General features: G+C 36.5%; 1 protein-coding gene across 1 annotated transcript; it reads left to right on the top strand.

The window, feature by feature from the left end:
• Positions 1-23,991: 23,991 nt before the first annotated feature.
• Positions 23,992-25,771, top strand: LOC108252227. Its single transcript, XM_017443535.2, has 2 exons — positions 23,992-25,165; positions 25,548-25,771. Exon 1 carries the CDS (start codon positions 24,323-24,325, stop codon positions 25,154-25,156), a length of 834 nt encoding a protein of 277 aa, XP_017299024.1. The 5' UTR covers positions 23,992-24,322; the 3' UTR covers positions 25,157-25,165; positions 25,548-25,771.
• Positions 25,772-26,111: the final 340 nt, after the last annotated feature.

Here is a 26,111-nt window from a genome sequence, read left to right as displayed (position 1 = left end):
CCAGCCGGGACGGAAATTTTCCTGACCGAACTTTTCCGTTCCTAGATAGGCAATCAGGCATGGCTGTAAAAGAATGTGATTTGAAGTAATCCGAAAGCGGTCCAAGGTACAATATCTTTTCTTAAAAAAGGTATAACTAAGCAGCTAAGCACTGATGTTATGATAATAATCATGGTAATCGTTCTTTTTTTTTTCTCCAGACTAAAGAAGATGGAATACTGGTCAGTGAAAAGTTGCCAAAAACAGAGCTCAAACTTTCGGACTTTGACTATGTCGACTATTATGGAGCCGAAGGCATACGAATTCAGCCGATCCAGCCCATGAAACGGTGGTCGCTAAAATACGAGGGCAAAATGAGGTGGGTAATAGAACTATAGGTAATGAGCTAATGAGGTAGGTATGTAGGTAATAGCTGTGCTCTAAATCACCAAAGTATGGAAAAGTATCTTACAAGTGTAATAGCCAATGGAAAAGCAGAATTTTGAATTTGGACGAATCATATCGAAATATGGAATTGTAAATACTTTTCCATACTTTGGTGATTTAGGGCACAGGATAAATTCTCAAAAAGACTTTTTGGCAAGTTCGTCATTTTGGTTCTTGGATCGAATTTCTATTCGGTTCTTTCATTTTCCAGACTTTTTCCACTGTAGGCATCTAGAACAAAGACAATGAAATTGAAGATTTTTTAACAATATCAACTCATATCACTATTTCCTCTTGATTTTGGCAGGTATTTCATGGATTTGATGTCTGTACGGAAAATGGAACACATGCAGACACAATGAATTGACTTCAAAATAAGAGGAAGCATATAAGGCCGTATTTCACTAGTAAATCGCACAGAGCCAATAATGTATGACTATGTGTGTTCTTACGCAATATCATAGCTAAAGGTGTACAATTTCCTTTCTAATGGCCTCCTCTCAATAATTTCAGTGAGGATGAATTTAAATATCTCTGTAATATATCCTATTCGGCTCTGTTTTTTTCGCCGTTTAAAATCTCGTTCTGAACAGTTGTTTTGTCGTTCACAATTTTCTCTCGATTGCCGCTGAAGAATTTTGTAATGTTTTGAATGTTACAGTTATCGGTGATTGAACCAAACCTATGGTGTTCAAAACTGATCAGCTCAAGTCAAACATATAATAAATTCTGGAGAAATTCACCTCAAGAAGAGTTCTTGGCAAGTTTGTCATTTTGGTGCTTGGATCGAATTTCTATTCGGTTCTTTCATTTTCCAGACTTTTTCCACTGTAGGCATCTAGAACAAAGACAATGAAATTGAAGATTTTTTAACAATATCAACTCATATCACTATTTCCTCTTGATTCTGGCAGGTATTTCATGGATTCCATTTTCCGTACAGACATCAACTGTACGGAAAATGGAACACATGCAGACACAATGAATTGACTTCAAAATAAGAGGAAGCATATAAGGCCGTATTTCACTAGTAAATCGCACAGAGCCAATAATGTATGACTATCTGTGTTCTTACTTCTTACGCAATATCATAGCTAAAGGTGTTCAATTTTCTTTCTAATGGCCTCCTCTCAATAATTTCAGTGAGGATGAATTTGAATATCTCTGTAATATATTGAGATTTTCGTCTGCATTTTATGTCTTTTCTAAATCCTTCGATGGAAGAGTGTTTTGGTCAGATGGACATCGTCACCCTATTTAAGAACTCATTATAAATTATAGACAGGTTTTTATGTTCCTGATGTTGCTTTCTAGGGTTATAGAAAGTTGCGTATATTATCATCATAATTGTTCAATATTTCTTTTTCACATACGTCAACATTTATTCTCCAAGTTTCACAGTGAATAGGTACCTACAACTGTAGAATTGCAGTTTATCTGTATTTTTCTCTGGAATAACAGGAGGAGGTGAAAATTCTGAAGCATGAAAGAAGTTTCCATATTTGCGTAAGTTAGGTACCTATTTGATAGAAATATAACTTCCACATTAGATCGGCACATTAGGAATAGGTAATAGTCCAGAATTGCGAACAAGTAAGTGGAAATCGGTCAACCTTTCACTTCAAACAACTGATGCCCAAGTTGTTCTAATGAAAATCACATTATTTATAAGTGTATATGTATAGGCAATGTTTGCTAGAATGCGTTCGTAGCCCAGATGATACAGGGTACCCTAATATGTACTGTACATAAGTGTAAGCACAACGTATAACATTATTAGGACTCATAATCTGGCAGTATTCTGGCAGGACTCATTCTGGCAGTATAGGCAGGGTATACAATACATATTCTATTCCATATTTTGACATGGAATTAAATGTATCAATGTGGAAGAAAAAGGAATGCAAAGATCACTCCACGATCTCCTGAACAGCAATCAACAATCACATCGTAAGATTCGTTAGGACCTGTGGAAGTTTTTGAAGCAAGTGAAACCCTTTGAAGAGTTCTGATTTCCTGAAATGTTCTTCACAGTTCGGATTTTCGAAGCTCTTCAACATCCGATTAATCCCTTGTTACAAAAATATTGCTCCGATTAACAAAAGATTCGGCTTAAGTAAACATTCGGAAACGATGTGCGAACCGCAACACCTTTATATAATAGCAGCACTAATTCAGTGTTAAACATACATTGTAAAATTCATTGCGGACATGACAAAAGGACTACCAACTGGAATCCGAAATATTTTCTCGGTTTGTTTGTTTTGGGAATTATTTTTACTTTCGGGAACGTTGTTAACCCTGCTCCCTTGTGTTCCTTACTGATTGTCGGACAGTGGGATCCTTCAAAGGACTTACTCTTTCTTTAAATAATGATAATTTTAGGTTGTACGTTTGCTTTTCTCTAGTTCTATGTATTCCTTTTGGCACTCCTCAAAATGTACAGCTTGAAAAAGGTCTGTTGCTCGGTTACTTGACACAACATTCTAAAGTCATCAAAAGTTTCCCAGCATCTTCTGTAAAACCTTTGAATTCCGGGGAGGTAAAACAACATCTGATGTAAAAGATGAAAATATTGGGAAGGTAGAAAATATTGGGAAGGTAGAAATAATAACACTTAAACCTGTTGGTTTTGAAACTGAAATAGAGCCTGTTGGTTTTGAAATTGAAATAGAGCCTGTTGGTTTTGAAACTGAAATAGAGCCTGTTGACTTAAAGTACATAAGTGTTATTATTTCTAATCCATGAATACCTTCCCAATGCAAGTGCTATTTCTGTTCGGATTAATAAAAACCTGAAATTTTTTCATTCAAAGTGATTACAATGTTTATTTAACACCAACAAAAATGCCTTGTTGGATTTATGAAACATATTTTCATTAGGCATTTTCTTAAATAAACAATCCATCCATGTTTTATGTTTCAAACAAGAAGTATGTCCTAATACTGTGGTTAATATGATTGCAATACGAATTCATATTATTGTAATATGAATTGTCCTCACACGGAGTTTATGCAAAATAAAATGTTCTATTCAACTTATTTTAACGTATAAAATAGATTAAAGCAGGACATTGAGAGGAAAACTGGTTATCAAGTGATCCTTTTCTTTAGTTAATTAATGTCAGTAATGTGTCAGAAGTTTTCATGAAAAATTTCTTGATCTTGAAAATGTTGATGGTGTGTAGGGAGAGAAACTCAAATTTGTAGGAACACTGTGAGCAACATTGTCAGTATGTCAGCAACAACGGGTTTTCCAGTAATAGTCACTATGTTGGGGTATTCGTCTTACATTTCTGTGTGCGTTTCCATTCTCTGAAGATATATTCTCATCTGAAGCTCAGTTCTGTGATCAGTGTCAGTGGCTCTTCTCTGAAATAGAGCCTGTTGGTTTTGAAACTGAAATAGAGCCTGTTGGTTTTGAAACTGAAATAGAGCCTGTTGGTTTTGAAATTGAAATGGAGCCTGTTGGTTTTGAAATTGAAATAGAGCCTGTTGGTTTTGAAACTGAAATAGAGCCTGTTGGTTTTGAAACTGAAATGGAGCCTGTTGGTTTTGAAATTGAAATGGAGCCTGTTCGGATGTTTGGTCTGTTGTTAAAAAATGTTGTTCCATTCGATTTTTCTACTACTGACGATGACGATCGGTGGTGTGATGACAATGTGTACCTAGTATTCCTAGGTCTTCGTAGATTTGTATAAGCTTAACTCATCCTTTGGGGCATTTGCCTCTACACCTAAAAGTGGGCTCTTTGTTAGGCTGGTTCATAGAACATCCTGTGTGACGGAACCTCCACTATGACCTGAAAACTAGACACTGAATGTCGTAAGCATCCTCGTAAAAATGGACACAACAAACTGAAATAGAAAAGTTGGTGCTCCATCAGAATCGGTTCCGTGTCCGAAAGTTTCCCAAAAGGAAGCTAACCTTCCTCCATGAGGTAGGTAAGAGTCTCAAAGCTTCACTACAAACATTTTGATTAGACGTTCCAATCTTCCAAATGCTTTTATGCCCAAGAAACTTAGTTAATACTTCTAAATGTTCTGAGCTATCAATCTGAATAAGAGCTCTTTGAAATCCTCGTCTTAAGCTCTCAAATCTGAATGAATCACGCCAGAAGCCTGGCAAGATGTATCACACTGGTCCCATATCCCATATCCCTTTGGACAATTAACATTCATATTAGATACACGCCTCTACATGTCACAAATGTGTTTGATATGCGAATTTACATACTTCATTCACACATGTTCTGGTTGGTGCTGAACATTTTAAAATGTATAGGGTGTGAGAACAAACCAAGGACATTTTGCTGAAAAAATGTTTGAGTATAATTACCATTCCAAATAGTGATTTACTTACCAATGTACCTACATACCTACCTTATCTTCTTGAACAATAGAAAGTTCCGCAAACATTATGGTTCCATTAGAAACTCATTCATCTAATGCTTATCCCAGTTATGATTCGCTGATCATCTGTGAGTTTTTACTAACAAGATTCCTGCGGACCCTGTACGAAAATTAAAATAAGGGGTGAAACACTGATGCCATTTCGTTTTCAACTTACACAATTTTCATATTATTCTTTTTAAACAATAAAGAAGCAATTAATTAAAAAGTTATTGTGAGATTTTCGTCTGCATTTTATGTCTTTTCTAAATCCTTCGATGGAAGAGTGTTTTGGTCAGATGGACATCGTCACCCTATTTAAGAACTCATTATAAATTATAGACAGGTTTTTATGTTCCTGATGTTGCTTTCTAGGGTTATAGAAAGTTGCGTATATTATCATCATAATTGTTCAATATTTCTTTTTCACATACGTCAACATTTATTCTCCAAGTTTCACAGTGAATAGGTACCTACAACTGTAGAATTGCAGTTTATCTGTATTTTTCTCTGGAATAACAGGAGGAGGTGAAAATTCTGAAGCATGAAAGAAGTTTCCATATTTGCGTAAGTTAGGTACCTATTTGATAGAAATATAACTTCCACATTAGATCGGCACATTAGGAATAGGTAATAGTCCAGAATTGCGAACAAGTAAGTGGAAATCGGTCAACCTTTCACTTCAAACAACTGATGCCCAAGTTGTTCTAATGAAAATCACATTATTTATAAGTGTATAGAAACCACTCCTGTTATGACATTACGTGCACATTTCAAAATTGACACATTGGCCCTTTTTTTAAAAACTTCATTTTTTTTTTTTTTTTTTTTTTTTCAATTTTAACTTTTTCAGACCCCTCTCAAAGTCGGAGACGAAAGGATTGGGAAAAAGCACTTTCCGACTTTGCTACAAGTTGTAGGTACGACAATACGCGCAACGTGCTGGTAATGTGTGTCCGTGTTTTATGCAGTGCAGGAGTTGTCACTTGAATGTAATTGAGAAAAGGGGTTTGGAAAGGGGTAAGTATAATGCTCAATTATGTAATTGTTCCGTTTACAATCGGCAGAGATGGAGAGGGGGCTAATTTTAAAAATTTCAAGATAATCTATTGGAAGGAGGGAGATATTGTTTGAAAAAATCATAATTCAAAGGGTTGAGAAAATTAATATCGGAGAGGGAAATTGATAAAAAGTGTGTTTGGAGGCAGGAACACTCTTTGGGATTCCTGTAGGAAAAATAATCCTGCATTAGAAGCGCAAACAAAAATTCAAAACCTATATTCTTTCTTGGTAATTGTCAACAAAGTTCAAATGACCCATCAAATATGTAGCCAACATCCAAAGTGGACGATGGAATCCTACACCCTTACTACAAGCACAGAGGTGGAAGAGCTTTGATTCTGCCTACAAGTACAATTTATTCAATTCTGCCTAAAATTGGACTCAGCTATTTTCTACCTTCACTAACCTACCTATTGATTTTGAAGACATAATAGTCTACTATACTTATTTTACTATTGAGAACAATCAATAAATAATGTAAATAAATACAATGGATCGTGCTATCATGTATAATATTAAAACTCATTAATAAACAAACACATGAAATCTCAACTACACCTATGACCTATACAGATACTGGAGCTATCCTCGATATAAAATCCAAATCCCCCAGAGACCTCCAGCGCAACACATGTTTTTCAAAGGCGTTCTTGTGTCTATTTATCTCGTGTCCATTTATCAGGCTTTTGAGAAAGTCATTTTCGGCAAGTTTCGACACAATACACCGCCCGAATCATTTAGTATCCCGACACCTCAGCAGATGAAAGATATAGGTATATTCCCTAGGGATATCTTCGTTCACATCGTTAGTCTTAATTAAATAGGTTCACTTCCCGTTAGAACATGCTTGGAATGAGTGTTATCTACAAGTATTCTTTGTCGACTTAAGGAAAGAAATCGTTTTTCCACATATTCTAACCAGATTACCTATATAAGTACTTGTATCCACGTATGTGGGTAGGTATCTCTAATAACTAATAACTTACTCTTATCAACTCCTACAGTTTTGGCAACTCTGTTGTAGCTAACAGCTATAAGTGTCAATACATAATTACTTGTATAAACATAATCCACATCTACATCTATCATTATAATAATCCACTGCTGAGGCTAACTGGGAACTCTGCTCTATTGAATTTGAATAAATCTCCAACAGAAAACCCTTTGAATTCATTGTCGACATCTTTGTTCATACTAAATTGAACAAACATAATGTGGATAAAAACCTTAATTTGAAACTTATCTGGGTAGATTTTGATATATTCGTTTTCCTTCTTGACACAATATTCATAATGGTTTTCCAAGTATCTTGAGTAGAATTGTTAAATAACGTTTTTTTATGTTTAGTGTAACACGAATTTTTGTTGGAATGAAATATCAGAGTGTGTAATGACATTCAAACACGGCTCTAGTGGTGCTGATTTCCGATTTTTGTCAGTATTTGGACACCAGATTTTGGCAGTAAGATTCTACCTAACTTGTTAGCATAACTGGTAGCAGCAGTGTGCATGATCAGCATGAAATAAAAGAACAATAGTACCAAAGGTTTACCAAATAGGGCTATTGGCAAGAGCCGTTTGTTCAATCTATGTATATCAAAAAATCCCTGCACCTTCAATACCATGACATAAGACCTATCACACGTCCCAGAAAAAATGATAGCAGAATAGAATAGAACTGAGAATACACCACAATGAAGATAGGCAGAACATTGGCCAAAGCAGAATTGCACGGAGAAGGGTTTGCTTACATGAAACTGAGGAATTTCGAGGCAAGTGAATTTTAATTGATTAGAGCACGGCAGAACATTGGCCAAAGCAGAATTGCACGGAGAAGGATTTGCTTACATGAAACTGAGGAATTTCGAGGCAAGTGAATTTTAATTGATTAGAGTCGGGACGATAAGACCATAGCAGTTACAGTTCCCTCTGTCAAACCTCTTTAAAAAAAAAAAAAAAAACCCTCTCAAAAAAAAAAAAAAAATAAATAAAAATAAAAAAAAAAAATGCAACACATGACTGAAATTTTCTCGTTAGATTTTGCCTTCTCTTAAGGAATTACTTGTTTCGCCATAACTTTCAAACGATTTGTCCGACTTTCTTTTTTCGGAAAATACCTTTTTTTTTTTTGAACCTAATCAAAACCTATGTTTAACAAATAATGAAGATCATACTATTACGCTCTTTAAATTTTAGGTTAGACTGATCTTTTAGGGGCACCACTCGAAGGGACCATTTTTCTGATTGTACTCTACAGCTCACTAGACCTTCCTAATACTGTTTTCCAAAAGAAAAAAAAAATAGTTCAACTTACCTTTGAAAGCACAGATGGCGGCAAGAACCAGGGCGAGAATGGAGGTGACTAAAGCTTTGCCGGACAGGGCCGCCAACATGGCGAACCCTAGGGCCGCAAGAGTGCCGGCAGACCAAATGGCCGCATGACCGTAGTTCTGCTTCTTACCGCGGCCTGCAATAGAGGGGTGGAATTTGTTAAAAACGGATTATACGTATACTAAAATATCTTGAAAATGTTGATGGTGTGTAGGGAGAGAAACTCAAATTTGTAGGAACACTGTGAGCAACATTGTCAGTATGTCAGCAACAACGTGTTTTCTAGTGATAGTCACTATGTTGTGCTGTTCGTCTTACATTTCTGTGTGCGTTTCCATTCTCTGAAGATATAATTCTCATCTGAAGCTCAGTTCTGTGATCAGTGTCAGTGGCTCTTCCAATGACATCATCATCTTTCCTGATCTCTTTCAGGTGTTTCAGGATGTTTGGTCTGTTGTTAAAAAATGTTGTTCCATTCGATTTTTCTACTACTGACGATGACGATCGGTGGTGTGATGACAATGTGTATACCTAGTATTCCTAGGTCTTCGTAGATTTGTATAAGCTTAACTCATCCATCTATACCTAAAAGTGGGCTTTTTGCTAAGCTGGTTAATAGAAATTCCTGTGTGACGGAACCTCCACTATGACCTGAAAACAAGACACTGAATGTCGTAAGCATCCTCGTAAAAATGGACACAATTTCAATTATTCAAATTGAGCTGCTCATTTTCAGTAAAAATCAACAAAATCGTGTGATCAATATTGACATAAGCGCACAAGCCTTTGACTCTCTCTTGGTTGAAAAAACAAAGTTCTCAACCCAATTGATAAACAAAACTTCGACAAAGGACAAAAACAAACTTATGAATGAATATAAGCCACTTATATGAAACTGTTTTCCCTCAGGAGTATGACCGTATCCTGTGGGGGAGCTTTGTATTTTCCAAGGGGCGCGCGGGCGTCATTCAATTGCGATTTTGATTCCCCCATATGGATTAGCTGGGTGGTTTTCCTTGAAATATTTCATCTATAGGTTTTGTTTTGTAGCCTCACCGCCCATTTCGGGAACAAGAGGAATTCATTTGTTTGAACTTTGTGGTTCAAATGGCCTTTATGGATTCTCTGTTTGATGCTACTACTGAGATTATTTTCACCATTTGTGAACACTGTTCCTTTGATTTCTTGTTGATATTCACACTAATGTTACCCCCCGAAAAGAAAAGCGAGCAAGCAACGTGCAGTGCTTCATTTCAAAGGAAAAATTTCATTTGGAAATGCTCCGTACGAGAGATGACTAGTGTCTCCTCGGATGCTGACTGATATTGAAGTCGATATATTACTGCTAGTGCTGATTATAAGCACGCGACCCGAAGGATTCAAATTAGGAAACGTGGCGACGCGTGCCGATAGCAAATGTTTACATTTGTCTTCCGAGCTATGACAAATTCATTGACAAACACAGCGAGAAAATTATTAAACCCAAATATCAGAGACATTCACAAGATCACAAGTTATGGAACATTAAAAAAATCTTTCTTTTAAAGTGTAAAAAATTAACTTTATTACTTTTGGTGTGTGTGATCTTCTTTTGTGTGCCTCTCCCCTTTTTTTGTTTCCGTTATCCTTTCATTCCCAATCAGGGTTTTGATTATTTATTTGTGAAAACCTCTTTTTCTCAGTTTCCTGCAATTAAGGTCACCCTTTGTGGATATACATACGTGCGAAGTGGGAAATCTATTGGGAAAGGTGTCTTTGATGAAAATGTGAGTCAATTCCTAGTGCTAACACCAAACCATTGAAAAATTCTGTCAATGTATCAATGATTAGGTAAAAATCTAAAATCATACTAAGTATAGAAATAACTGTTATCTTCTTGATAGTAACAGATATAAACAACTACCTACATGAGATTAATAATGTTTAGGTAATTATGAGTGACTTGACTCTGTTATGTACAAAAACCGTCACTTGTGAGTAAGCCAGACAACACAAAAACCGGTCAAAGAAGACTAATATGCCAATGTCGAAATTCTCCTCAAATCGCTCAATATGTCCAGAGAGAGGTTCAGTGTAGTGTTCAAATTAAATTTATAACATGAAGCTTTTAATGGGCTACAAAATAGAGTGAACTTTGATGTACCTCATAAGTACAATGTTTCTTGTGAGTAGGTTGAAAATCAGTTTTTTTCTTCAGTTTCTTTGATGACTTTCTGATGTATTTCCTCAGTATTGTGATGGGTTTTAATGTTTTAATAGCAGAACGAATAAAAAAATTTGGGTACCAAAAACTTGTGTTTGATTTTAGCCAAATTAATAACTTCCATCTATATTAGCCCAGTGAGATGAAAACAACACATTAATAATATTTTGAATAGTCAAAAATATAACCCACGCCATCGAAATTTTACTACAGCTTGAATAGCACTTTTAGAAGACGTCAAAATCAGTCCTGATGAACAATAAAACCATACAAGACAGCTACATTATAAAAGTACACACAAATTAGTAGGTAAATCTGATACCTGTAAGTATGTATCAAAAAATATCACCTCTACTAACTCTAGCAAAGGCGTATGTATCAACAATATCAACGTGGACAACTAATATTGTACCGACCGACCAACACTGAAAGATGAAATGAAAGTAAAACCGGGTCTCCCACTAACATTTTCCAACTTGGACATTTGCCTAAAGACCAGTGTGAATTAGTGGATATTCTCAAAAACATATGTAGTCTTAATCACCCAGTATAATGTACATTATGTTTCTATTTTTTTGTACCTACATAAATATACCCATAATCGCCTATACCTACATAAGTTTTTTTTTTTTTTTTTTTATTATTGAGGTTTTTACTAATGAAGTCAAAGAAGTCGGTCGGCGCTATAAAAAATATGAATTGTAGTAATAAATTATGATCATATATTGCTCGGAAAGGAAAATAATAAACATAGAAAATCTATTAGCCCCACATAAATATCCCCAAAATCGCCTATCCCTACAATATTTTTTTTTTTTTTTTTTTTATTATTGAGGTTTTTACTAATGAAGTCAAAGAAGTCGGTCGGCGCTATAAAAAATATGAATTGTAGTAATAAATTATGATCATATATTGCTCGGAAAGGAAAATAATAAACATAGAAAATCTATTAGCAAAAAACAAGTTCTGGGCTATTAAATGACAGACATGTGTTAGGATCGTTGCTGGGCCAAAGCCACATGAGTGTAGTGGAGACTGGCAAAATCCATGTGAGGGACCATCAGGAACTATTGCTGAAGAAATTGGTAGGTTAAATGAGAAGGGCCCTGTTAATTTCAGCCCACAAAGATAATATTATGTGAGGTTCAAGCAGAACCATCAAATTCAAACATGATCAAAGCCCATTCAATCTAAAATGGGAATTAATTTATTTCAGCATCCAAATACCTTTGGAGGATCTCAAAAGGACAAAATAAATATTTGAACCATAGGACACTGGCGAGAGATTCAGAAAAATCAAAAATTTTCCCTACCGCTACGTCACTGATGGCATCACTTAGGCAGATAGTTCATATCCGCTAACAAGCTTTCATATACCAGACATTGCATGCAAAGTATCGATTGAAAAATTGAACCTTTTTGAGATAAAATTGAAGAATTGATCTTCAATCATGTAGGTACAGATGGAAATCCTAAATGCGAATTCGACCCAAGGACATCCTACTTTTAAGAGGAAAACTGCACGGAACGATATTTGGAAATTTTTTGCATATCAAATTATATAAGGACATTTTTGGACATCTAAGAAGTAGGATAGGTACCTAATAATACATACCTATGTCTATTTCATCAGACAGTATACGGCATTTTTAATTTTCTTATTCACTAGCTGAATTCCGTCGCTTCGCTCCAGACCAACGAAGTTAACAACCAGGCTTATATCGATTGAAAAATTGAACCCTTTTCAGATAAAATTGAAGAATTGATCTTCAATCATGTAGGTACAGATGGAAATCCTAAATGCGAATTCAACCCAAGGACATCCTACTTTTAAGAGGAAAACTGCACGGAACGATATTTGGAAATTTGTTGCATATCAAATTATATAAGGACATTTTTGGACATCTAAGAAGTAGGATAGTAAGTAGGATAGGTACCTAATAATACATACCTATGTCTATTTCATCAGACAGTATACGGTATTTTTAATATTCTTATTCACTAGCTGAATTCCGTCGCTTCGCTCCAGACCAACGAAGTTAACAACCAGGCTTGACAATGCCTTTGAACAAAATGCGAACCAGGCGGATCTACAAACGAAACCAACTGACTACTTGTGTAGTTCCCCGACTAATCACGTCCGTCTATTATTCTAGTAAGCATATAACTAGTTATTATAGCATTGTTATAGTAAATATAAGTAAGCATGTACGAGTCTATCTAGTAGTAAGCACTGCTACCAGACTGTCAACCATCCGATAGGTTTCTCAAAAGTTTCGAATACCTTCGGCGCTACACAGCGGTGAGTCCGGTGACTGGTGACTGTCAAGCGGTGACTCGCTGACGTGGTCAATCAAAAAACCTGAAAACAGTGGTAAATTACTGCCCGAACGCCGCACAGACAAGATCATGGCGGCGTCAGTAGATTCTAGCATAGATATAGGTAGTAATAGATTCTATCATGGATATACAATCTAGTACAGATAAATAGATATACAAAAGATTCTATCATCGATATACTCTCTGCCTTTAGCATAGTGGCGTCATGTTCTATGCTGAACTCCTTTGTTCACTTGGAACTCCGCGAGCTTCTCGATTGTTAAAAAAAAGCGCCACAAAATGATTAATTCATGGTCTGCCTTGCTTCGGGGCCGATTATAGGGTTTGGCCGGTCCTTTTCGACCCAGACCGGGGTACCTCAAGGATGCTCACTCGGACCAGCAATTTTTTCCCCTCAAAAAAAAAGCATTTTTTAGGAGGTTTGATAAAGGGAACTGTAACTGCTAAGGTTATATCGTCCCGAAAGCGAAGAGAGAAGACAGGCTAGGAAAAAGCCAACCGTTCCGAGAACGAACTTTATTGGCTTAGAATAAAATTTACCCCGGGTGGGAATCGAATAACCCGGGACCTAGCTCTCACAAGACAAGACAAATTATGTTGACATGTTTTCTAAACCCCTCCTATTTCCCTTCTTATTGTGTTGAAAGTTGCCAGCTCCCAACGAATCACTAGTGTTAAGTCACAACGAGCATGGCGCACATCAGAACAGATGAATTGGTTATAACAGGTGCACAAAATAGCCAATACCTGACCAAATTATGATGTTTCTTACTGTTGACTTTCTATTTATTTGACCAAATGACCGTCCTAGAAGCACTGGTTTTATGCAAACCAATCTTGAAGTTGCAAAACCCAATGAGGATGTAACTGTTTATCAATATATAAAGTATATCAAGCAAACTAATGAAGATAACCCTTATAGCAATACTTATATCGCATCTCTTTGCCCAGTTGTTTATCAATATACAAAGTATATCAAGCAAACTAATGAAGATAACCCTTATAGCAATACTTATATCGCATCTCTTTGCCCAGTTTGTTGTATTCATCAATATCTTTCAGCTATTAGACTTCTGAAAAGCTTCTTGTGGCTCCACTACCACAGGCTTGTCTACAGTCTACACCAGAGGCTTGTCTACAGATGTCACTATGTAGATTCTCAAGAGGAATATTAATCACTTGGAAAACGTGCAGGCTCAAGTAGAACTTTAGGTCATCATACGTGTAACTTAGGTTCGGTTTTAACCCGTTGGAGCAGATGAAAGATCAACTCGTGCTCAAAGGAAATTTTTGTGATCCAATTTCTCCATGTTATTTTGTCAGGGAAATACTGGGGAAATTTTCAATATCATAGTCCCTAACAAAATATTTTCCATTAATAGCAAACTGTTGTCATAATGAGCCTTTTAAATGAATGGTTCCGGTCCTACCTTGCATCCAAAGAATGGTTCCGGTCCTACCTTTCTGGCAGGTCGCAAAGAGTAAAACTCCCAGCATCAACTGATGGCGTCAGACATGACATTCTTTCCTCTGCTCTGGGTGTGGGGGCTGGGGTGCCACAGGGCTCAGTTTTGGGACCGCTGCTCTTCCTAGTGTATGTGAATGACGTCATACAGGCAAATCCAAGCGCTAAATTCACACTCTATGCTGATGACACAACTGTACTTGTGTCAGAATCCAGCTATCTGGAAACAACTACACGTTGCTCGTCTGTCATGCGAGATGTATGGACTTGGCTCACCGACAACAAGCTGACCTTGAACGCCGGTAAGACGTCGTTCATGTACCTCGGTCCTGGCGGGATCCCATCATCCTCAATTGTCCCTATAGGTATCACAGGTACACCACTGGTGATGGAGCCTACGGTTGAGACCAAGTTTCTTGGACTTATTGTGGATTCTGACATGAGTTGGGAACCACATGTGCTGTCTCTGTCTTCCAGGCTTTCTTCTGCTATATTTGCTTTGCGTTCCATACGTGTAAATGTTGACACTCGAGCTAGTCTTTGCAGTTACTTTGCATATTTCCACAGCCTCATGACATACTCCATCCTGTTCTGGGGATTCTCGAGTAAGGCTGACAGCATTTTTGTGTTGCAGAAGAGGGCCGTGAAGGCCGTTTTTGGTCTAGCACAGGAAGCATCTCGTCGGCCTTTTTTCCAGAAACACAATATTCTCACCTTTTACGCACAACTAACTCTTGACACTTGCCTACACATACACAAACTATCTCTATCTAACAAACTTCCTCGGCAAGAAAACATTCACAGCCACAATACCAGGCACAGGAGGAATGTTGTGAGGTACAATTCTACCCCCAAACATCTCCAACATTCTTTCATGACAGAAGGTGTACGTATTTATAATGTGCTACCAACTGCTGTGAAGGACATGAATGTGGATTGTATGAGAGAAGTTCTCAAATCAAAGTTGATCCAAGTTGCACCTTACACTATGGAGGAGAGTGTCCTGGCTATTCAAAACTGTCTCAGGCCCAGCTAATTTTTTTTTCTTTTTCTTATTCTTCTTCTTCGTCTCCTCCTCCTCCTCCTCCTCCTCCTCCTCCTCCCCACCTCTTACCTACCCCATTTTAATGTGTACCTTAACTCAGAAAACACAAAATACAATAGAAAATTGCTGAAAAATTCCAACTCCAAGAAGGAAAAAAAAAAAAATGGAATCCATGGCTGCCACAGAAACCAACAGCAGTTGGATTTCAGAAAAACAAAAAACCGTTTTGGAGAGCCCCCATTTTCCAAAGGGGGCTCAAAGTCAACAAGAAAGATGGAGCAGGGAGTGTTCGTTAATTTATGACACACAAAATTTGATACTTTTTGTTGTTTAATATCAACACTCAACACCATTAAAAAAATTCCCAACTTGGCTCGCAGCGGGAAGCACCTTTCTCTACATGGTGTAATTGATAGCACCACCATTGTCAGAGCCGTGTTACCGGGCTTTTGTTGGCAATATAAATAGATTTTTTTTGTTTACGTTAAACACAGATAAATTACCCAGCTCCATATTAATATGTACGCCATTTTAAAATTAAAAAAAGCCTTTTTTTATACTCGTTCATGTTTTCGCGAACGTATTTTTTGTTGTTGAAAATTGTACACTCATGTTCCCTTTCTCTACATGGTGTAATTGATAGCACCACCATTGTCAGAGCCGTGTTACCGGGCTTTTGTTGGCAATATAAATAGATTTTTTTTTGTTTACGTTAAACACAAATAAATTACCCAGCTCCATATTAATATGTACGCCATTTTAAAATTAAAAAAAGCCTTTTTTTTATACTCGTTCATGTTTTCGCGAACGTATATTTTTTGTTGTTGTTGAAAATTGTACACTCATGTTGATATTATTGTAAACATATAAATCAAAGCCTAATAAATTGAATATGGTTATTCCGTTAGATATTGTATCAAGTTCAATTACATTATGCATTATATGGATAAGGATGCAATATATCAGTCTTCTTTTGTCTAGTTCGCATGACTTGGAAATTTTGATTTACTAACTGGGATGTAGTGAAAGATGTCTATTGTCTAACTTCTGGACCCACTTCCATAATAAAATGTATGTAAAAATACAAGAACCTCTGGTTTTAATGCGGAATTCTGATGCAGTATAACATCCTCCTAACATATTGTGCTGTACAGTCTCTAGTCCCTGACATAATGTTCTACGCTCCAGACTGCCAGTTTACAGGGGAACAAAAAATATACCGCATACATTATCAGCAAATAAAGGCAATAAATTACACCCAAGTAAAAAAGTGTAATTAAAAATTTAGGGATCGGGGGATAAAAAATAGGGGGAAATTCGGGACCAAGGGGGATCGCTAATGAAAATACATTTAATGCCATCAGCATTTTGATTGAGATATTGGTGAATAAATAAATAAATAAATAGAAAAAAAATGAGAGACCTTTTTATCGTGATTTTACAAAGAATAATTAGTTTAATGTTGGTTTGGGAGAAAAATCCTTCAAATGCATGATTGACAATCAAAGTGAGAGATAGATTATTTTTTTTTTCTCCATGGCGGCTCTCCATTTCTTTTATTCCTGAAGGATGATCTCCTTTATCCTAATTTAGACGATTTGGGGTTAGAGCCAATTCACCTTCCCACAGGAAAACAAATCAACTGTCCTCATGAGGATAGATGTTGCCCTTCAAAAAACCCAAAAGACTGTGGTGTCGCAGAAGGTCACTCATCCAGATTCTAACCACACATAGCGTTGCTCAGCTTCGGTGATTCACCAGGAGATGGTGTATTTAATGTCCAAAGGTAGGTATAGCTGCGGTACGGGCTGCAACCTTACTTAAAAGTGGAATTTCCGAGGCTAGCTGAAATGTATGCTGCCTTTTGCAGACTTCCCTGTGAAAAGAAATGTACTCGAGCCGCCCTGGACTTTCGGTTTTTTTAAAAATAAGAGAGATATTTCTCATTTATTATTTGAATCGTAATTATCTTGGAAAGCCAATATTGAACAGAGAAATATCTATGCTTGATTGCTCGAACACTTTTTTCGTCCGCAGGAATGAAGCGCGCTGTCTACAGGGAAAAGCGAAAGCCATCTCGAATTCTCAGACCCAACTGATTAGAAAAGGATATGAGAAAAGGTAGAGACAGTGTGGACCACATATATTCAAGGACAATTGAGTGGTAATATAGATCCAAACTATGCCTTTGGACAATTAGAAGCTTTGGTTAAGGCTCAGTTTGGAACCACATGAATCAATTGTAAGATCAAATAAGCAAGTAGGTAGCTACCTGCTAGCCTTCCTAAAGTAATCAAACGATAAATTCAAATTGAGAAAATATCTGATAGGAAGTTCAAAGAAAAGATACTTTTAGGTAAACCACCAGCATTGATCCTTCTATCCCTCTTGAAGAGTAAAAGAAATTTGCTAGTAAAAGTATATTAACTATTTATTTGTGACTAGTCCTAAACTGGGTCGCCTTTTAAGACCCTTGATCTCGTAAAAATAAGTTCAACTTTCAACCCGGAACGAGGAAGTGATGTCATGGATGTAGAGTTGTAGAGGAACTACAGATAACACGAGGAATAAGGAAGTATGGATAGAATAGAATAGAATGCAATAGAATAGGATAGAATATACCTTGTTTATACTGCCAGCGGAACTAGACAAATGGAAAGTAAGATGTTGCACCATGGAGGTACCAATGTATTTTGGAGACGGTGTAAAAAAGTCTTTCTGCTTTCTGGTGATTAGTGGAGATGTCAAAACTACAAAATTTAGACAAGTTCTCTACCTAATCTTTGTAATACTTAATTAGGTATTTGAACAATAACAGCTATAGCTACACAAAATTAGTGGAGATGCCAAAACTACATACAAATATCCGCTGTGACTGTCTCTATTGAATCTCTGTTCTTTTCCTCCTCTCTGTATTTTTCTCTCTTTCTCCCTCCCTCGTTCTAAGTGTATAATATTTCTCTTAATTTATGGATGCTAAATGAAGCTCAAGAAAGTCCTAAGTGTTATATTTTTCATGAGAATCATCAATTACTCGGTTTCGAACCCAGAACTTTTTAATTGTAAGCCCCAAGTAATTGAAAATATTACCAATCGATTTCTCGTGAAAAAATACATAAAATAGAGTATCCAATTGTACACAAATGTTGAGTTTCAAACATAACACATTTCTCGGATTTCGAACCCTTAACTTTTTAACTGTAAGTCCCAGGTGTATGAAATCACCACCAGTGAATTCCTCAGATAAAAATACATGAGTTAACATATTTGGTTTAACTAAAATACTTAATGGGGACTTTTGAGACAAGAAAAACTGTTTTTACATGTATTTTTCCTATGGCGCACATTAAAAGTGGACACACTGTATATTATTTATGAGTAGGGATATTCATTTCTTCGGTCTTTATACTACAATGGAAACGGCCTGATGCTAACTGCAGGTGTAATTGATCAATAAACACATAAAATGATAACATTCATTCGGGGCAAAAAAAATGGCAATAAAAATGAGGGTGTAAATGACACATTCAAAGCACTTTCCCACCCTTGATATTGGTTGATGGAAAAAGAGGGCATAAACTTGATAATGATGCTTGCCGCTGCCAATATAAATCTGTGCCTCTCTAGAAACGGAGAAGTTGGGTCAAATAATGTCCACCCCAGCTGGGATTCAGATCCAACACCTTCTGTGTGAGACTTTAAGAGTCGGTGTTTTTAACCTCTTGGCCATAGAGGTTGGCTATAGGCACATACACAGATACACACTGTCTAGATCTACTCCTGGGGAAGTACCTGCCTCCTTTTTCCTGTGCTTTTGTGCCGGTGACTAACTGACCAGTAAAGAATTCCTCGTGCTGGGTGGTGGCTCTTTCAGAGAACATTTTTATGATAATTTTCTTGCATGTTTATGAGTGAACAAATCATACACAACATGAAATGGTCCGACATTTTATTGAGCGCTATTAAAACCATGTCGCTCTGTGCCTTTCAGTGGAATCAAGATAACGCGCAAAGTTGAAAGTCGTGTTCGCTGAAACTTTTTCGATCTTGATAAATTGTTAAAAGAAAGGTAATCCAGTCCTTTTTTTTCTCTCTCTTAATAGAATTTTCGTAATCGGTGTTCTGTTGTAAGATTTATTTGTGCCTATAACCACATCAAAGTTTATGTAGACATCAAAATATTCCAGTATAAAGCTATAGACACGAGTAAAATTTTCGTAATCGGTGTTCTGTTGTAAGATTTATTTGTGCCTATAACCACATCAAAGTTTATGTAGACATCAAAATATTCCAGTATAGAGCTGTAGACGCGAGTATGGCGGGCATGTTCTAAGAGCATTTAATTATGTTGACATGTTTTCTAAACCCCTCCTATTTCCCTTCTTATTGTGTTGAAAGTTGCCAGCTCCCAACGAATCACTAGTGTTAAGCATGGCGCACATCAGAACACATGAAAATACCTGACCAACCATCAGAATTTTTTTTTTTTTTTTTTTTTTTTAATAAATGAATGAATATCTCTACAATGGGGTAGGTACGTACATTTCTAATAAATAAATTGACTGAGTAGATACACGCAGGAGTTCTGGTAATAGCTAGGTATACTGGTGAAAAATGCTGATGGAATTGTGAGATGGATCTCGCGAAGGCTTTTGATTAATATAATTCTTTTGTTTAAACAATTTTCAGGATGTGATTCCTTTTTTTGTACCAGAATTGTTTCGGATTATTTAAATTATTATCTTTTCAATTTATCTGAACGAGAGAGAGAGAAAAAGTTTCCCTTTTTCCCTCTCTCTCTCACACACACACAAGGTAGGAGGTAGGTACAGGGTGCCAAGTTTGTCTATTTTTATATACAGGATGTCTGTTAATAATAGAACAAGAACCTCGAGGACAGCTTACCATTTGTCTGATGACCAAACAGATTTGTTCGTTGTCGACATGACAAAACCGAGCAATGTTTGTACTGAAGAAACATTTCTTTTGTCCAAGAATGTGTGTGGGGCACTTAGGCTGAAATTGGGATCTGCTTCTATCATTAGGTTTTGGAGTTATTCAACTGGTCTTTTATTAACACTGTTGATCTATTCATTGTGAGCATTGAAAAGCCCAGAGCATGATGTTTCTAGTTTTGTCCGTCACAACGATGTCTTTATTTGTATCATTGGTGTTGTTGCTTCCATGTTATTATGTTGGTATGTGCTCAGTAACCCTTTGACTAATGATTCTAATGAAAGCTTGATGTCTTTCCTGGTCTCTATCTCGTTAACTAACTGTTCAAATAATATGTTTGTTAGGATTGTATTTATATTTGTATAGCCTTATTGAGCTTCTCTATCAATCTTCCCGTTTATATATACTAGTATCTGCCTATTTTCGTATTTTTTTCAATACATCACCTGTCTTATTTATACTGTTAAAACTCTTAGCCAAGACTACAAGCCCTAAAAGTCTCATTATGACAACTGTTTGCTATTAATGGGAAATATTTTGTTAGGGACCATGATCCATGATATTGAAAATTTCCCAAGTATTTCCCTGACAAAATAACATGGAGAATTTGGATCCCAAAAATTTCCTTTGAGCACGAGTTGATCTTTCATCTGCTCCTACGGGTTAAAACCGAACTTAAGTTATGATGAGCTACAGTTCTACTTGAGCCTGCACGTTTTCCAAGTGATTAATATTCCTGTTGAGAATCTACATAGTGACATTTTTTATCTTATATACTAACTTAATACTACCTTAAATTACATAAATTACAAATAGGGTAAAATTGTATAATATTCACAAAAAAAAAAAATCTATTGAAAAACAAGAATATCACAGAAAAAGATACCTATTTAAAAACAAGGTTATCACCGCAAACTTACTTACCATCAGGAATTCTTTGGTCACTTATTCACCCCAATCTCTTACCCCTTAACCCCTTTCCTCCCTACATGAGTACAACTTGGGTTGGTTCTTCTACCGGCAGAATCTAATGTACGTACAATAGAATTGATTGCCTCATTTAAGGTTATGGTAGGTAAATTTAGTTCATAAGCTTTTTTTCTTCAGAGATTAGAGATGTACACCACTTTCACAATAATTACCACATTATTATCTCTTTTTATGTTTCAGTTGGAAAATGACACAGGGAAATTATCTTCAATGGATAACAATGGCAATAACTCCAATTTTGCTGAAGGCTGGTGTTAAGGAATCTTCAAAATAGAACATCTGCAGTATCTATCTACATAGTACTTGCTCTTATCTTCAAATTCTTTATCAGAGTTAACTTCTTTCTAATTTAATCTATCACAATTAGGTAATTAAGGAATCTAGAAAAGAATCTCATCTCACAAGAATAAATATTAATTAACTAAAACTTTTATGAATTAATGCCGAGTTTAATTATTTTTATTAAGTATAATATTTAAGCATTTTTTTACCTACTTTTCTTTCAAGTTTGTCGAGATTAATTAATTTATTTTCTTCTTTTCACAAACGTAAATAAACATGAGTTAAAAAAAGAAAAGCTAAGAGCTTTCATAATAAATTAAGATTTGTCTCTATTTATTTTTTTGCAGGTTTATTAAGATTTCTCTTAGAAAAAGAAGATGGAGAAGTCCTTCTTCCTTAAAACTACTTCATAAAAATCTCCACCAGAACTCATATTCAAGTAGCTCAAGCCTTTCCTTATCCAGGAATTAGACAACAGTACCAAGCTCCGGTTTTACTTTCATTTCATCTTTCAGTGTTGGTCGGTCGGTACAATATTAGTTGTCCACGTTGATATTGTTGATACATACGCCTTTGCTAGAGTTAGTAGAGGTGATATTTTTTGATACATACTTACAGGTATCAGATTTACCTACTAATTTGTGTGTACTTTTATAATGTAGCTGTCTTGTATGGTTTTATTGTTCATCAGGACTGATTTTGACGTCTTCTAAAAGTGCTATTCAAGCTGTAGTAAAATTTCGATGGCGTGGGTTATATTTTTGACTATTCAAAATATTATTAATGTGTTGTTTTCATCTCACTGGGCTAATATAGATGGAAGTTATTAATTTGGCTAAAATCAAACACAAGTTTTTGGTACCCAAATTTTTTTATTCGTTCTGCTATTAAAACATTAAAACCCATCACAATACTGAGGAAATACATCAGAAAGTCATCAAAGAAACTGAAGAAAAAAACTGATTTTCAACCTACTCACAAGAAACATTGTACTTATGAGGTACATCAAAGTTCACTCTATTTTGTAGCCCATTAAAAGCTTCATGTTATAAATTTAATTTGAACACTACACTGAACCTCTCTCTGGACATATTGAGCGATTTGAGGAGAATTTCGACATTGGCATATTAGTCTTCTTTGACCGGTTTTTGTGTTGTCTGGCTTACTCACAAGTGACGGTTTTTGTACATAACAGAGTCAAGTCACTCATAATTACCCAAACATTATTAATCTCATGTAGGTAGTTGTTTATATCTGTTACCATCAAGAAGATAACAGTTATTTCTATACTTAGTATGGTTTTAGATTTTTACCTAATCATTGATACATTGACAGAATTTTTCAATGGTTTGGTGTTAGCACTAGGAATTGACTCACATTTTCATCAAAGACACCTTTCCCAATAGATTTCCCACTTCGCACGTATGTATATCCACAAAGGGTGACCTTAATTGCAGGAAACTGAGAAAAAGAGGTTTTCACAAATAAATAATCAAAACCCTGATTGGGAATGAAAGGATAACGGAAACAAAAAAAGGGGAGAGGCACACAAAAGAAGATCACACACACCAAAAGTAATAAAGTTAATTTTTTACACTTTAAAAGAAAGAGAAGGTGCTCGTGGTCGTGGTAGTGGGCGGGCTTGGTGATGATCTCGTAGTGCGAGGTTTTCCCGTAGCCGTAGTTCCCGTATCCCCCGTGTCCATGCCCGTGACCTGTTGGGAAAGTAATAAAGAAATGAGACTGGGGTAGGACTGTGAAAGTGTCCGTGACCTGTTGGGAGTAATAAAGAGATGAGAGATTGGGGTAGTATTGGGAAAGAGCCGTAGTTCCCGTAACCCCCGTGGCCTTATCCGTGACCTGTCGGGAAAGTAATAAAAAAATGAGACTGGGGTAGGACTGTCAAAGTGTCCGTGACCTGTTGGGAAAGTAATAAAGAGAAATGAAACTAGGATAGTTCTGTGACCTGTTGGGAAAGTAATAAAGAAATGAGACTGGGATAGTACTGTGACCTGTTGGGAAAGTAATAAAAAGAAATGAGACTGGGATAGTACTGTGGCCTGTTGGGAAAGTAATAAAAAGAAATGAGATTGGGATAGTACTGTGACCTGTTGGGAAAGTAATAAAGAGATGAGAGACTGGGGTAGTATTGGGAAAGAGCCGTAGTTCTCGTAACCCCCGTGGCCTTATCCGTGACCTGTCGGGAAAGTAATAAAGAGAAATGAAACTAGGATAGTACTGTGACCTGTTGGGAAAGTAATAAAGAAATGAGACTGGGATAGTACTGTGACCTGTTGGGAAAGTAATAAACAGATGAGAGACTGGGGTAGTATTGGGAAAGAGCCGTAGTTCCCGTAACCCCCGTGGCCTTATCCGTGACCTGTTGGGAAAGTAATAAAGAGAAATGAAACTAGGATAGTACTGTGACCTGTTGGGAAAGTAATAAAGAAATGAGACTGGGGTAGGACTGTGAAAGTGTCCGTGACCTGTTGGGTTGAATTAACAGCTGAGCTAGAAAAGCGCCAAGCTAGAAAGTACTTACGTAACTTGGTTTAAGATAACAACAACAATCAAGATACTTATTCATTGATACTCGGATCAAGGTCAAAGTTACGCAATCGGCTACTACTGTCATACCTACCTACCTACTAACACATTGATTGATAACGGGTCTACTCTGATTGATAGATATATAATAGATACATACATAGTAATACACTACATACATATTGTGGGTGCCAGTGTAGTTCTCCCCACGTTCTCCTTATATTCTCGTAACGGGACTAGTATTACAATATATCCCTAGTAGGTACCTACTTATTCAACAAGAGCGATGGATCGAGAGGAAATGAAATCGTTCATGGATGATTTCAAATCTGCCTTGCTGAAGGAGGTTAAAGACGAAATCAAGACGAATGTGAAAAGTCAGATTATCCCAGTAGTAAGGAAGATTAGTGAAGTCGAGAAAAAAGTAATAGAACACGACAAGAAATTCGAAACCTATGACTATGAGAGAAGGAAACGAAATATTTTGATTTTCCGTGTCCCTGAGAGTGATAATGAAACATTTAAGAGTCTGGAGGAGAATGTACTGAACATTTTCAATCAAATGCTACAAGTCAAATGTAATACAGAGGAAATTGATTATATTGTTAGAGTGGGAAGAAAGAACGGAGACAAGGTACGTCCAATCTTGGTAAGAATGGTAGCTTATCGGAAGAAATTGGAACTATTAAGAAATAGAGGGTATCTCAAAGGCAAGACTGTTAGCATCGATGAAGATTACTCTCCGGAGGTGAGACAAAAGCGCAAAGCATTACTGCCGGAACTGAAAGCGTTGCGCAGTCAGGGAATGAAAGCTCAGATAAGACAAGATCGTATTGTGATCAGAGATGCGAACATGGGAAGTGATCAATCACAGCAATCTGGTGGTCAGAATTACGATTGGGTCTCACGGAACAAAAGATTGCTGTCACCCGGAGTTCCCGAGAGTCCAAACACGAAAAAGTTCATGCAAGTCAGTAATCCAGGGAACAGTGGTATTTCTTCTCCAAGCCCAATGCGGGCTGCCGGGACCGGATCGTCTTCATCACTGTTGGATTTGACATTGGTTAACACAGAGGAGGTGGAATATCAAGATGTCAATATGTTCGAAGAAGCCGAATAGCAATTACAGGTGATGTTTTGGAACTGTCAGGGATATGGAAATTTTCTAAACATAGATAATAAAATTGATCAAGAGTTATTTTTAAAATTCCACATCATTTGTCTGACAGAAACATGGGTTTTAGGTACGCCATCGCTTCCGTGGTGGCTTGAAAATTCTTATACGTTGGTGCACAGTGCTGCTCAAAGATTTGGTGAAAGGGGCAGAGCAAGTGGGGGAATCTCAATTTTTGTTGAAAATAACTTGCAACACAAAACTTTACTTATAGAGGAATCTCACATATTTTTAGAAATAAAGGTTAAAAATGAAATATTTGTTGTAGGCTGCTTGTACCTCAAGTCTGATTTGGATATTACTAATCTCATTGAAAACCTTTCTGTCTCTTTGTCAGGGTATTTGGAGAGTGAGGTGAATAATAAAATAATAATTGGCGGAGACATGAACTGCCATATTGGTGACGAGAGTACGCCATTGGACGATGAATTAACAACTGGGACAGCTTTGTCACCAATGCGTCAGTCCATGCATCACAAGCTGTCAAGAAGAGGAGAGGAGTTGCTGTCGAATACAGATAACATGGGTCTCACAGTATTGAATGGTAGAACAGTTGGAGACATTCCTGCTCAATATACTTTCATTGATACGTAGGGTTCTCAGTTGACATATTACTCTTGTTCTCTCAATAGGTACTCTGTATGCAAGATAGTTTTCTCTTTCCAAGGTGTTTACTGATGGTGTTTACGAGAACTGTTTTGTTTATTCACTCTAATAAAACATCTTTGAAATTGAAAATTGAAAAATTATTACTATTATTATTTCTAGGTTTATGATTGTGTTTTTATGTATAAGTCCATTAGTGATTAGATGTTATGACTATAGGGAGTATGGAGACGTTGTTTGTACCAGTGTTGCCAGATGATTGAAAAAAATCCCTCTGGATTCTGCCCAAAAAATC

The sequence above is a fragment of the Diaphorina citri genome, unplaced genomic scaffold (genome assembly GCF_000475195.1).
Source record: "Diaphorina citri unplaced genomic scaffold, Diaci psyllid genome assembly version 1.1 scaffold354, whole genome shotgun sequence".
Taxonomy (NCBI): Eukaryota; Metazoa; Arthropoda; class Insecta; order Hemiptera; family Psyllidae; genus Diaphorina; species Diaphorina citri.
The sequence above is the reverse complement of the archived record's forward strand: the minus strand, read 5'-3'. Positions and strand labels throughout refer to the sequence as shown.